We start from the raw sequence: 15,658 nt of genomic DNA, 5'->3' as shown, positions 1-15,658 counted from the left end.
CACAACATAGATTCTTGTTGTAGGCTATAGTGAGTGCCCTTTATTGTAGGTCACAGTTGGCAAAATGAACGCTCATAAAGAAACTAGATGTGTGGTAGCATACCTTCCTAAATTTGTCCTTGGCTGACTTTCACATCAACATCTGTTTATCTTCGTGAAGAACATCAGCCCATAAATATGTCTTGTAGTTGATATTTTGGGGATGTGTGTGATGTGCTCACGACTGGTTGCACATCCCCGTGAAGCCCTGCCTTCTGAGATGAGTTATCAGCCGGATTACAGGCTGCACGCAGCCAGAGAGAGCTTTATTCTGTTTCAATGAGGAAAACATCGTGTCTGCCTGCCTGAAAGCTGTCACATGGGGCCGAGGAGGGGGAGAAAAATCGCTTCCTGAAATGATCCTCGCCACTGGCTGAGTATTGTTTTGTTTTTTCTCTCTCTAACGTAACATCGCATCGAGTTTAATTTCCCGTCCGGATCTTTTTTTGGTGTCGGTGCCGATGATGATCAGCAAAGTTAAAAACGCGATGTCCACCTTAGTGGGAGGGATGATGCCGCACGGACACCACCACCACCACAACCATCATCCAGGTGGCGGCCAGACCTGCGGACCGGACAGCCTGCCGCCGCGCTTCCCCTACGGTCCGGCCGGATTTCTTGGACCTCACCCCGGAGCTCCTGCAGTACTCCACCGAGCACGCATCACGGCCGGTGCTCACGTTAAAGAGAGACAGCAGGCTTCCCTGGCGGACGGGATACGCAGAGTGAGTGGCGTTCATTGACGAAATCATTCACATCACCGAATATTATGTTGTATTCTTCATTCCCGATGAGTGTCAGGCCTGTGTTGCTGCAGCCTCTGCAGCTCTGAGAGCACTGCAGCAGCCAAGTGATGGCCAATATGGCCTTTTGCTGTTGTACACTTTCTACCTCAGTGTTCCTCCCCTGAGTTGATGTAAATGATATGTGCAGCAGTGTGTAATTAGTCAAAACGCTCACTATCATACAGTGACATTTGGGTTTAAAGATTGTTGGCTACAGGCTCCTCCTCAAGAAGATTTAAAGAGTTATACTTGAATTGTCAGAGGATACAAAAGTGAAAGCAGGAAATGTCTTCGTAGTCATGTTACTAACAAGGCTTTCTGTGCGTTTTCTTACACTCACAACCTTTTAGATACCTTAAAACTTCCTTAATGAGAGCTCAGTTTCTTTATTGTGTGTGTGTCTGGGAGGTTATTTGTCTTTCTTTCACAAAGTGCCTCTGAGCCAGTGTTTCTGTTAAATCATTTAGGTTGTTTCCTCTTAGTCTTTAAAAGAAAAGAAAAGGTTTTAGTGATCAATGACAAGTCACATTTCTTTTAAGTGTAGGTGCAGTTCTCCTCTCCTCATGTCCTTGGCTTTACTGCAGTTGCTTTTATACTCTAATACACCTGCAGTGCTCTCACAGGTAGAAACAAAGCACCATTTCATTCACACTATTGGTCAGGATCTGCTGTTTGGGCGATTCCCACTCAGGAAAAACACTTTAACACATTCCCCTCTCCCAGAGGAGGAGGGAGGAGGAGATATGAAGGGCTGAATAGCTCTACAGTACAGTGGGTGGGCTATACCACCCCTGCCTGTCTCAGTGTTGAAACAGGGAAAAAAAGGATGACTCATGCAGATTGTGAAGAGGGTACGGGGACAAGATTTGTGACGACAACCGTCGGTCTCAGAAGACTCAATGAGATAGGTCAAATGAGGATGCTGTGATGCATAGAGGGAGGTCAGTGTGTGGGAATGTGCACCGTCATCAGTGCTGCCGTCTGCATTCTGCTGCAAATTACTTTGATGTAAGTCGCTGAAAACTGTAATCACAGCATTAGCGGTGCTGTTTACTACACAACCTAATCTGCTCGTGCATCAGCTGCCAGTGCTCAAGCGTAACAATCCAAAAAGACAACACCCATCAGCGTTAAACTCACACACTGCGAGCAGACAAAACTAACATGAATCAATCTCGAGTGACTGTGACTGAAAACATCAGCAATTAACACTGGAAAGTGCGGCATTAATGCACAATGACTGCTGTAACCAGGTGGTAAAGGTTGTACACTTGGATGAATGTACACCCGTGTTTATTTGGCTTGATTAAGGAAGTTATTTGTGTATTCACACATCTGATGTGGCTCTGATTAGTCTATTCTGAGCCATCAGAAGGTGTTAAAAGAACTGTGATGCGCATGGACGGATCCAAACACGGATGATTAAGCCGCGCAGCATCACTTCAGATCTATCTGGCAGGAAATTATAATCTTCACGGAACAATATTTTTCTATTGGAGCTTCTATCAGCGTCATCCCTTTTGTCTGGTGCTGTTTTCTCCCCTTGTGCTGTAATGAGTGGGAACAATGACAAGGACGCCCTCCTGGCTTTCATTCAGACTGTCTGCAACTTCTTCACTTTGATATCACTTCATTAGCGTCATTACGTCGGTACTGAGGATTCACGGTCGGTGTTGTTGGGCTCTCACCAGATGATGGTAGTAAAAGCTTTGAGCTTCGTTACTGACGTCAGACACAAAGAGTCTAATTTCAAAGTGAAACGTCAAGCCAAAATCTGTCAGCAGTTTTAGCACCGCACAGGTTTATGATGCACGAGATAATAAGTCTAATTGATGCTCTAACGCTGCTGGACAACATCGTGTCAGCAGGAACATGTGAGTGCACTTATGATAAGCCGCTGAAAGTGCTTTTGTCAAATGGCTATTTAATACAATTTAATATGGAGGCAAGCTTCCAGGCCCGGCGCAGAGATCATGAACGAGAGTGTGAGGAGGCAAACACTCATTTTGAAATGTTTTTCAAGCCAAGACACGGATGAGAACACAGTTTAATAACTAATACTATACATATATTATCTATGACTTTATATATTATTCATTCTTTTCCATGATGTAATAACTCTTATGAGATATTCTTAATAATGCACGAATAAACAGATGTTAGGTGAGCACAAAAGTACAATCAAGCTCTCAAGTGGATAAGCAGGTATAGAGCATGGTTGGCATGAATGATGTCATGTTGAAAACATTTGGATTCATGATTCAGTGACGTAGAAGAAATAAAAGCGGCTTTAATCGATATTTTTATAACAACAATGTATCAAATGACAATGTGTATTGCGAGAGGCGTCGCTTGCAGAGGTGAATCTGCACAGAATCTGCAGCTACCCTCGACTTTACAGAGTTCACTGTGAGTTTCAGCTCATTGTTCTGCTGTCTGACACGCAACTTTACTGTTTTTGGTTCACTCTCACGGCGCGTCGCAGCAGGCAGCTGGTTGCCGGGACACTGCCTGCTCTACTTCCAAACAGCAGACAGACGGAAGTTAAAGAGCCAGATATTTACCTCAGAAGTTGGTAGAGTGACTCAGAGTGACCACAAACTCGACTCCACATGAAGGATGATGTTGCTCGACGTGTAAATAGACAAACAACATTTTGGCCACAACAACTGAAAAGGTGATAATATGTCACAGTTGCTTTCACAACTTGTTTCTGCTGCAAAGGGCACAAAACGATGCACATGTACATGGTGGAGGTGAAGTCAGAGAAAATGCTCTATTGTTTGTCTTTATATTGTTGAAGTGAATGTTTGAGCTTTGAGAAAGTGGATACCTGTGCATGATGCAGCATGTTTTTACAGTGCCTACATTGTGTTCGAATCAATGTTCAAGTTACTACCTGTTGTTACTGTAATGAGGATGTTTCTCTGTCAGGTCTCGCCTTTCAGTTTTTTTCCAGCATTGCAAACATGACGTGCACCTTCCTCTCCCTGAAAAGGAATTCAGACTATGGCAAGACTAATTCTTACACGGATGAAGACTTTGTACAGGCCTGCAGTGTTTGTTTATCTGCTCACCTTATGTGATATAATTTAGCAACAACAAGGGATTCATCTTTTTCACATCCTCTCAAACAGTTCAGTCTTTTACTCTCAAATGTGTGTGTGTTGTCAGCAGCTGCTCAAAGCTTCTGAAACTCTATATTGACCACTAGTAATGAAAACAAGCATCAAAGACGACACAAAGGTACAACAGTTACCACCATGTAGGATGATTTGAGAGGTGTTTTCATTCACTGGACTAAATGCTTCTTCTTCTTCTTCTTCTTCTTCTTCTTCTTCTTCTTCTTCTTCTTCTTCTTCTTCTTCTTCTTCTTCTCTTCTTCTTCTTCTTCTTCTTCTTCTTCTTCTTCTTCTCAGAAAAGATGTCTAATAACTCCACAGACATTTTCATCAATCTCATGACGTGCAAAACGTCCGGCAGTCGCAATTAGAGAATTCACTGGTACTCTCAGCTTCCTCTTTTGAACTTTCCTTGCATAACAAACATGGCTTCAGTCACAAGTTGTGGAAACATATGACTGAAACATAGATATGTGAAAGAGAGTTAGGTCACATTACAGGAAGGCTCGAGCTCCTGGTTTAGAATCACATCCTCTCACGCCACAGACATTATGTTCAATTATAGCTCATTCAAGCGCATGTGACTGCTTTCCAAACAGAGAATAAATGCTGAATCTTTGCTGTGGTGGTGGGGAAACTTGATCATACTGCAAAAAAACATTATAAGACAAAACATTATAATAAAACATTTCAGCTGGCTTAACATACTGTCGGCCTCCAATCGCCGATGCGTCCCAATAGCGGCAAATATAAAAACATATACTCTGTATTTTGTGCCAACTTTTGGCCTTGTCAGAAAGTTTAGACGACAATCAGGCGACTTTGAATTCTTCTCTGTCACTAGTCCTAATGCAGGGAGCACAGTGCAGGACACTGTGGTGCCTGTCTCCTGCTTTCAACTGACAGTGAAAGGGTTTTTTATAATCCACATTTGGGCAGCAGTTTGCATTTCTTTGCTGATCTCTGATATCAGAACTGAACGGTTCAGAAAGTGAGAGGTCAAAGGTCATACTCTGATGAGATTTTAACTCTGGATTTCGCTCCTATCTTTTGTTTGACTGTCCAGTTGATCACCTTCACTGCTAGTCCCCTTTCATCTTTGGTTTCTTTTCTCTTTTCCCTTCCTCCGATGATCCCAGCACTGGTAATCCCTCGTCTGCAGAAGTTTCCGAGGGAATCTTAATGTCAATACTTGAATAACTGGAATTGCGCAATAGGCATTATGCCGTATTATCCAGCTAATGTGGCATTTATCTATAATTGAAAATGAAAATGTTATGTAATATGCCAGCATGAGGTCCAAACTGCAGCCTTTCCAAGTCTGCCTAATGTGGCAGCTTAAAGGTTCGTGCCAGTGGATGTTAGTCTGTTTTAGTCCAGTTACTACAGATTGCAAATACCACAGCTAACCATTTCGTGTTTTAGATTGTTGTATTAATGTATTCTTACTGTTCCAGGCAGCAATTAGTTTCCATTCACTTCAATAAAGCAGCTTTTTGAAAGTGCAATAAATACATATAAAGTACAAAGACAAAAATGTAATTCAGGTTAATGGTGCAGAATTATTTTCAACTGATTCTGTATATTACCATACAGTCAAGGTGTTACTGGAAATCTGTCTATTCTTCATAGAGCTACTCAGCACAGTTTCCTTCAGCTTCATCACTTTTTGTCTGCGTTCTGCATCGGTGCCTCCTGTGAACACTGCTGCAGTCCATACCAGGGTAGATGATGCTGCCAGAGTATGAAACAGTGCATTACTCTGAAGCTATTATCCTCCGCAGGCATCAGCTCATAATAAAAACACTTAATCCCTCCTGCAACTTCCCTCTGGGACACGACAGCATCCTGCCCCATTTTTCCCCTCACTCTTCCACTCTCTCCATATTTCTTGCTGCTATTATATTTTCATGTGGTTAGAGGTAGAAAACATTATAAATCATCTGACTCCAAGGCCCACTTTTATCTTCCTTGCCTCTCTCTCTCTCTCTCTCTCTCTCTCTCTCTCTCTCTCTCTCTCTCTCTCTCTCTCTCTTCGTCAGGGTGATCAATGCGGGGAAGAGCATGCTGAACGAGGACCAGGGCTCCTGTGAGAAGCTTTTCGTGAAAAAGCCGAGCGGCAAAAACCGCAACTCCTCTCTGCTGGAGGACAACGGGGTGAGCGAAGGGACAAGCTCTCGAACATCAGAACAGGAGTCAGTGAGGGATGAAATGTTTGGCTGCTCCAATAAACAATTAGTGATAATGTTTTTAAATCTGACGTCAGTGTCAAGTCCTGAAGGTGTCTGAGGTATTGGAAATTCTTCAAACACAAGATAGTCTGAGCAGCAGTGCGTAGAAATGATGATTTCATTATTGCATGCGTTGTTGTTATGTGATACATAATAGTTGTGTCTTCGTATCCTTTTTTAATTTTGATGGATTCACCTCTCGTCCCTGTGGGACTTCTAATTATTCACTTTGTAGTAAAGAAGACATAACTGCAGAGACATCAAAGTCCAAAAATTACCTAAAAAAGAAGACTTTTAGCCAATTTCTACTGCAGATAATCAATATTTTTATATTCACCATGGTTCACATGGCTACTTTTATGTGGAGCAAGTCACTTGTAGAGACAAAGCCCACAGAGAATATTACTCATTTCACCTCGACTCTACGCAGCATTTTATCCTCTTTCAGCTCATTGTTTTGGTTTTTATACCTGCTTACTGTTTTAGGTCACTCTCACAGTTCTCTGTAGCCGCTGTTTTCAGTGACAAAGCTCTAAAAAACCACTGTACACTCCCTGCCTCTGCACTAAACAGCAGACAGACACATTTAGCGACTTGCTGGTGAACATAGTGGAGCATTTAGCAGCTAAAGGGCCAGATATCAGGGATTGGTTGGAGACCAAAAAGAGCTAAAAGGGAGCGAATAATGGGCTTAAATTCATCGGGTGGCCACAAACATGACTCTAAATCAATGCTACGCAACTGATTGCTAACATGTAAGCCATATCAACTGAAATGTTTCCCCCCCAAGTGGCCAAAAAAATCTGTTATTGCAGTTTTAAAGTGCCAGATCTGGCTGAGCAGTGAGGTTTTTTTAGTCTCTCCAATCAACGAAGTGCAGTGATTGATTTTCTTAACATAATAAACTGGTTTATCAGGGATTGTAGGTCAATATATTTGTTTAGGATGTACACACACACACACACACACACACACACACACACACACACACACACACACACACATCCTCGTCCTCCATTTGGGGTAAATTAATTACATCCCTTGCTGCACCCCTCCCCCATGTGAGTCTCGCATCAGAGCGGGAAGCAGGTGTCTTGTTCCTGTTCATCTGTTAGTCAGTCAGTCACGCCAACTCTGCTGTAAACATGCCTGCAAACACAAAGGTGGCAACGCCTTTCCATCGCAGATTGCATCATGTTGGAGCAGCAGAAGCCCTGCAATGAGTGTATTCTTCCTGTAGTCTCTGCATCACTTGCGTAGATCCTGTTAGGACGGATAGCACAGAACACTTTTCACTGGAGGTTAATATAACTTAAATGTTTTTTGCACACTTCTGTTCTATATTGTATATGCCATATATAGCATTAACAAATATCACCAGCTGCAGACCCACAGCCCGTAAACCCTCACAAATGTGTGCCTTCTGCTCAGAGTTGTAATCTCAAGGGAGATTTTTAAACAATAACAATAGGATGTGTTACTTTTATGTATTTATTTACTTTTTACTACATTTATTTTATACATTTTCATGTTAATATGAATTTTTTTCAGGATGGCACTGGAATCCCTCTCCACTTCTGGGGCGTGTTTGATGGACATGCAGGTTCTGGAGCCGCCATCATGGCCTCCAAGCTTCTTCACCGCCTCATCAGAGACCGTTTGGGAGAAATCTGCCACCTGTTGGAGAACCCCAACAGTGCACCACCTATCTGCCTGTCCAAGAATGGCAGCCCGTACCAGCCGGATACAAAAAAGGGGGCATCACAGGAAACAGAAAACCCTGAAGCTGTCTCCGACTCCGCAGTTCGCTATCACATGGAGAAGGTTGTCAGTTTGGAGAGCCTGGTGATGGGAGTCATACAGACCGCCTTCACACAGATGGTGAGCAGATGTTTTACTAACAAACTATGTGGGAAAACAAGACAACAATGCTTTGCAAGCTGCTCTAGGTATTCATGCACATTGTTGTCTTCAAACAAGCAACATGAAAACACTTCAGGCTTACTATCTTGTTTGGCTTCAGTTTGGTGAAACTAACTTTCTCTAACAGCATGTTTAGCCATTAGGGTGACATGGTTTAAGGGATGACAATGATCCTCCACTTTAGTCCTGATTAAGATATCTCAAAAACTATTGGATGGCCTGTCATAAAGGTTTTGTAGAGACATTCATGGTTCCCAGAGAATACTGGCGATGGTGATCCCCTGACTTTGCCTCTAGCACCATCAGCTGGTAAACATTTTAACTTATCAAGTGAAATATCTCAACATCAACTGGGCGGATTGGCCCTAAAAATATCGCATCCTAATGACTTTGGTGATCCTCTGGGGTCCACATTTGTGGATTTAAGTTGAATCATGAAGTGCTTCTGATTCATGCTTCTGATATTCCAATTAGCCTCGGCTGATGCTAGCATGCTAACACGCTAACACGCTAACCTAAGAAGGATGACATGCTAAACATTAACCATTGTGAGCATGTTAGCATGCTAATGTTAGCATTTTGCATTGTGCAGCCTCACAGAGCTGCTAGCGTGGCTGCAGACTGTAACCTGTTAAACCTTGAGCTCTTCCTGTATGTAGATTCAAAGTGGCCTCATGCAGTCCGTTAGCTTAAAGGGATACTCTTCTCTGATGCAACCACTGTCTGGTTTAGATGATAATAACCCACAGCGTAGGTAATGTATTCCTCAATGCCTCCTTGTTTCTCTCCATCCGCAGTGCTTCTTTGTTTTGAATATGAATATTTATGGAGAAATAATGAGATATTCAGGGTAATGAGAGGCAAGGTGAGCTCCTAAACCACTGATGTTTTGTGGCCTTTTGTTTTTACTTTGATTTTTGTCTTTTGTATTTTCAGGATAACCTAATTGAAAAGGAAAAAACATCATATGCCATCTCTGGTGGGTGTTGTGCCTTAGCTGCCATTCATTTAATGGGGAAACTCTACGTAGCCAATGCCGGAGATAGCAGGTGAGAGAACGGAGAACACTTTCTACTGCAGACCGCTGGATAAAATCTATAATTCTGTTACTGCTTTAACCACTTTACTGTGTATGGAGCTTGATATGGGAAATCTTCTCAGACACAGCTGCCTCCTGAGGTTCACTCTGGATACTTGCATCTTGTAGCTTGCTCCTTCCAACACCTTTTCTTTCCAATTTGCTTATATGAGCTGTTTGTATATTTAAAATAATAATAATAAATGTTGTTCTGTCTGTGTCTCCCCTCCCTCTTTATCCCTGCAGGGGCATAATCATACGAAATAATGAAGTTATTCCCATGACGAATGAATTCACACCTGAGTCAGAGAGACAGCGACTACAGTATCTGGTATTCTTTAATTATTAATTAATACAATTAAACTAAGACAGACACATAAACTAACTGTACAGAATCTGTTCAAGGGATTGTTATAATCTGGGAAGTGCATAGTGCAAGAAGTTAAAAGGAGTATAAATATTAATAGTATATAACAGTTGACACTACAGACTACAGTTGATCGTGATAAGCAGGCGACCTAAAGACGAGGGAGGAAATCCTGTACCACACTGAGATAATGTGACGTTCATCGGTTGCTTGTTCTGAGTCACAGAGTGGGTGGATGATGTTGAATGGATGCTGGTGCGTGCCTGCAGTATGCAGCGTACTGTACTGCAGGTCTTCTGATACACATGGAATCGTATAGCTTTTCTTCGTGAGACGTGACAGATATTTAGGCTGAAGTAAAGCGTTTTATTCTGTAGTTTAATGCGACTCTGCTCTATTTTGTGTGTCACTCCAGGGCTTCCTGAGGCCAGAGCTCCTGGGTAATGAGTTCACTCACATTGAGTTTCCTCGTAGGATCCAGCACAGTGAGCTGGGCAAAAAGATGCTCTACAGAGACCACTCCATGACTGGCTGGTAAACCTGGAGATCTTTTTTAATCAATCTGACAGTTAGTCACTTGTCATGAACTCTGTATTTAATTGTTCAGAGTATTTAATTAAGTTTCGAGTGTTAATGAGACATGAGTAAAAGCAACAAGTGAGCTAGAACCAATGAATTGTTGCTTTAAATTCCAACCAGTGGTGTTGTTTGTTTTGTTGCAGGGCTTATAAGACAATTGTTGAAGATGACCTGAAATTCCCCCTGATATACGGAGAGGGTAAAAAGGTAAGGAACAGGGGAAACCTCATGTATTGTCCTGGATACACAGATTCTCTACAGCTGATACGTTTGTGCGAGGTCGATCTTTTAGTCTGTATGGGCAGATTATGAAATCATTTGTTGAATTCTTCAGGGTCGGCCCTGCTAGAGACGAGACCTGCTCAACATTTTCATTATTGTCTGAGTCTGAATAATCCCCTCCTTAAATGCATTTTCCTAGAACTGAATCACATCCAGAACCATTAACTTACATTATTGTGTGTATGTGTGTGTGTGTCTACGTGTGTGTGTGTATTTGTCCTTACTGTGTGTGTGTTGGTCTACACAGGCACGTGTCATGGCAACAATCGGAGTGACTCGCGGGCTGGGAGATCATGACCTGAAGGTGTACAACTCCAACATTTACATCAAGCCCTTCCTCTCATGCGTCCCTGAGGTGAGCGTGAGGAGTCAGCAGCAGCGCTGGTTATCAGCGATGCCCGAGGAGTCGCCTCAGCATCGTCGCTTTAGACCCTCGGAGCCTTTTTAAGCAGTTTTTGTGCTCCGGGCCTCGCTCTGTCAGCTGTTGCTCAAAGCTGTGACTCATAATATGCTTTTGTTGCCGTTTTGCAGTGAACTGTGAGTCACAACTATGTTCATACATTGTTTACTGTGAGTCTGAGAGGTTATCAATCCACGATCTAAAAACAGAAATAAGTTGGTGTGCACTACACAATATTTAAGTATATACAGAGTCCGTCTTCAATTCATTAAAATACATAATATGCTATAGGCTATAATACTTAAAAATACTCTCTTCATAGACTCTATTTCTCATTTCCTGTTCAAGCACCTCTCAACGACGCATTACAGGAATATTATCTGTATTCCTTGAACTTAAGTCGCTTGTCGTCACTCTGAATGTAAAAAGAATGAATGAACATGAGCAGCTTTAATACTGTAAGCGGAGGTCATGCAAACCTTTCCTAATCTTCTATCACTAAACACACAAGCACAATATGTACAGCATAAAGAATAAACCTTTATGAATAGTGTTCTTTCTTTCACAGGTGACGGTTTATAATATCGATGAGAACAAACACGGCCCGGACGACGTCTTGGTCATGGGCACAGATGGATTGTGGGACGTAACAACAGACAGGGAAGTGGCAGATGCTGTGTCAGCGTACTTATCCTGCTGTGACCCCTCTGATCCCATGAGGTATGCCAAATAATCCTTTTATATCATGCTTTGTTTTTCTTTTTTGTGAACATATTGTCCATGAAACTACACGAAAGCTACAGTTTCTCAGCTGGACTCAGTATGTCCATTAGGTGGTGACAAATAAGCAGGTCTCTTGCAAAGTTCTGCTTATATATCAAACACATTGTAAAGTGTTACTCTTTACTTGCATTAGGTCAGAAAGTGAAAGTAAAGCCACTGAAGTGTGTGTGTGTGTGTGTGTGTGTGTGTGTGTGTGTGTGTGTGTGTGTGTGTGTGTGTGTGTGTGTGTGTGTGTGTGTGTGTGTGTGTGTGTGTGTGTGTGTGTGTGTGTGTGTGTGTGTGTCTGTAACTATAGTGTATCTCACTGCTGTAATTACTGTTTTCCTGCGCTCTGTGTGTTACACAGGTACACCCTGGCAGCCCAGGACCTGCTGATGAGGTCACGTGGCGTGCTGAAAGAGCGCGGCTGGCGGCTTCCCAATGAAAGACTGGGCTCAGGCGATGACATCACTGTGTTTGTCATCCCGCTGGCGGGGCCGGAGCCAGAGACATGACACGGTGTTGCAGCGAGCACTATGACAGGGATGGGCGCTTTAGGGTTCTTCCCACGATGCCTCCAAGCTCCTTAAACCCTGGACCGACGGGGCGGCGGGAGAAGAAAACACCTTTGTCATCAACCCAGACTGCACTTCAACCCAACCCAGGATCTCATATCGGTTCTTCTCAGTCATGTAACAAAAGATTTTCAGTGACATTATAAGAGAAGTCACACTCTTCCTCCCAGACCTGCTGTTTGTGACGGTTGCCAGTGAGAATTAAACCTTTGTAGTGTTTTTGTTTCCTGTTTATGTTTGAGGCTGGACCGCTACTCAATCCTTTCAATGGATTGTTCCTTTTCATGTCATGCCCTGAATGTCCCTTTTTTCGTAAAGAAAGAAAGAAAAATAAATAAAAGCCTCCCGCAGTTTCGCAATCATATATTTTAAAGGGGATTGCAGTAAAGAATGTGAGGACGCCAAAGAGATGCCGATATGGCGTGAGGATGGACATCTGTAAAAAGAATACATAAGAGATTAACAAAAAAATCATTAGCTTCATGTCTGTACATTAAATAAGCATGTAGGAAGTGAAAACTGAGGAAAGGACATTGTTCAGCTCTGGACTCGCGACTCGAGTCTGTATCGCTTCACTTCCTGTTTTAACGATGAATGACGAGCGACGACACCTGAGGCACTTGAAGACTGTAGCACATGCTCTGTGGTAGCCTGTGGATTTGTGATATCTGTTCATTGAATGTGCTCATACGTTTGTTTTATTTTTGTCTTTTACTTTAAAGAGAACAGAGTGTTACATTTGCTGAAGGAAAAGTATAATTTGTTTAATTTAACTTCACGTTTTTATTGTTTTAAATAAGCCGTCTGTTCTCAGTAAATGTCTCGGTATAGTAAGATGTGATAAACGTCACACATATGCCTTATTCAGAGATTTTATTTTCTTCAGATGCACTAAATTTGATCCTTGTAGACGTGTCAAGGAACATTATAGGCCCTTAAATGTACCGTATACCTCTTTTGTACCATTTTTGTTATGTCATGTTATTTAGATTATCCATATATTTTTGAAGACAACTTTGGCTGTATCAGAAGTTTTATTTTAAGTTTCTATCCATTAACTGTTTGTTTAGAGAAACGGTGTGTCCCAGGTAGAGGGATCATGTGTACCAGCTTAGAAATAAATCAGATTTTTCCCATTTGCTTTGAACTTGTTTATTTACTCAGTGATTATCAAGAGGAAATGAACCTTTGGTTGTGACCAGCTCATGAGTCAGAATAGTTCAGAGACCGATTCACTGATGATTACAGTTTGACTAAGAAGAAAGTCACTAACTAAATATTCACTTGTTCCTATACTGACTTGTGGCATTTACGTGAGTTCTCTAAAGACATAATTAATTTCACAAGAGTGTAATTACTCTGTATGTTTTCAGAATTATGTATGAACCTTTTAACAATAGGAAAGAAGTCTTCGTGCCGGCTCATGTTTAGTGACATGAGCACTTCCATTCCATTCAAAACTTGACTTATTAAGTCAAATTAATGTTTTACCAGCAACATGTACTAAAGTAACTCAACTCATGCGTGAGAATTTAAAGGCCTCTGTTGTCGACACACAGGTGTTTTCACTCATGCCTGATTAGACCTCCTCTCAGGACTTAGTGTGCACGATACAAACTGCTCTACAGCTCTACTACAGACGGAGCAGAAAGTTATTGAGCATCTTTGGCGCTACTAAAGGTCAAAACTGCACAGGGAACCTTTAATCATTCTCTTTTTGTGATGTGTGAATATTTCATTATATTTTCTGTATTATTTAATTTACATTTGGACATAGCTGACAATGAGAAGAAAACATTAAATAGTCAATGCAAGATCAATATTCATATACAGCCATATAAAACAGTTATAGTAAGTAATAAAAAAAGTATATATATTAATTAATTAATTATATATATATAATTAATTAATTATATATATAATGAATTAATTAAATATATATATATGTATATGTGTATATTAATTATATTAATATATACATATATAATTAATATATATAATTATATTTATATGTATTTATGTACATATTCATAATGTATATATATATACTAATTATATATGTATATATATATTAATTATATATATGTTGCTGATCACATTATATAGATATTATATAGATATAATCTGATCAGCAACAGTAATTGACAACACCTGTGTGGGTGTGCAGGGCCTTTAATCAATAATAGTGCATTGCATTGAAATGAATGTAATAGAGGCCTAAAGTAGGTTACAGTATTTCCCTCTATAAGGTTGTGGAGTAGAAGCATGCTAGTAAAGTACAAATACTTTGTTACCACTGCTAATTATTCAGTCAATCAAAATGAAAAAAGAGCATAATGCAGAGACATCTTGGTGCTGAACGTCATATTTGAGGTAAAACACAAAGACACACCTGGCAGCCTGCAGCACCTGAGTGTTCAGAGATGTGAACGTGTTTTACATCAGTGTCAGAGATCCACACCCATCCCTCCTGTTGCACGAGTCTTCTTGTACTACGGATGATGTCATCTTTGACCGGGGAGGGGAGGAGGGACCCGGGTGACTCCAGCGCCTGCAGCGGCTCCGTCAAGTTATTTAGAAGTAACCATAACAACACCGGAAGTACAGGCAGTAGCCTTCAAAATAATAGTGTAAACTTTGATGTCACTTCTGGAGAAAATGGTGTACGTATATTACATTACATTATATTACAGTTCATTTAGCTGACGCTTTTGTCCAAAGCGACGTACAAAAAGTGCAAACAATCATGGAGATACAACTCCGAACAGCAAGAATATTGTAAGTACAATAGCTTCAAATAGGTACAATCATATAAGTGAACACTGTCTTCAAATAAGCCAGTTTGAAGTGCAACATAAGTGCAAAATACAGAAACAATAGAATACAAATTCAACTATTAGCTATAAATAAGCCAAACTAATATAAGTGCAACATACAAAGAACAGTTAATTTGTTTTCTTCATTTGCCGAGGTGCAGTCGAAACAGGGGAGTGTTCAGTCTGCGCGGGAAGGTGTGAAGACCGTCTGCTGTCCTGACATCAATGGGGAGGTCGTTCCACCATTTTGGAGCCAGGACAGCAAACAGGCGGGTTTTGTTTGAGGGAAATCTGGGTCCCACTCGTAGTGAGGGAGTGGCGAGCCGATTGGTCGACGCAGAGCCAAGTGAACGCGCTGGGGTGTATGGTTCGACCATGGCCTGGATGTAAGAAGGGGCTGATCCATTTACAGCACGGTAGGCCAGCACCAGAGTCTTGAAGCAGATTCGGGCTTCATGAGTTCACAAAGCAAATAAATGATTATGATTAATTAATGTCACCGCAGTTGTTTTCATTTGGCAGCTAATAGAAAACACCTCTGTGACATCAATCATTGGGGTGTGGACATAAGTGCAACATGAAGGTTTTGTCAGGCTTCCCTATTTTTTACTGAATATATTTTTATCAAAAGATACACCGCCTTTTAAAGAGAGGAAATTAGTTATTGTTCCCACACATAAACCAATACGTGGAATCATG

At 41.4% G+C, this 15,658-nt stretch overlaps 1 protein-coding gene across 1 annotated transcript; it reads left to right on the top strand.

Moving 5' to 3' along the window:
• The first annotated feature begins 235 nt into the window (after positions 1-235).
• Positions 236-13,283, top strand: ppm1j (protein phosphatase, Mg2+/Mn2+ dependent, 1J). Its single transcript, XM_029432357.1, is given in 11 exon segments — positions 236-644; positions 646-764; positions 5,989-6,103; positions 7,729-8,058; positions 9,037-9,149; positions 9,425-9,509; positions 9,961-10,079; positions 10,268-10,331; positions 10,654-10,761; positions 11,375-11,526; positions 11,936-13,283. Coding segments are annotated over 11 exon segments (1,497 nt in total). The 5' UTR covers positions 236-500; the 3' UTR covers positions 12,084-13,283.
• The last annotated feature ends 2,375 nt before the right edge of the window (positions 13,284-15,658 follow it).

Source organism: Cottoperca gobio, chromosome 5 (assembly GCF_900634415.1).
Source record: "Cottoperca gobio chromosome 5, fCotGob3.1, whole genome shotgun sequence".
Taxonomy (NCBI): Eukaryota; Metazoa; Chordata; class Actinopteri; order Perciformes; family Bovichtidae; genus Cottoperca; species Cottoperca gobio.
Note: the sequence above shows the minus strand (reverse complement) of the source record. Positions and strands in the feature narration are given on the sequence as shown.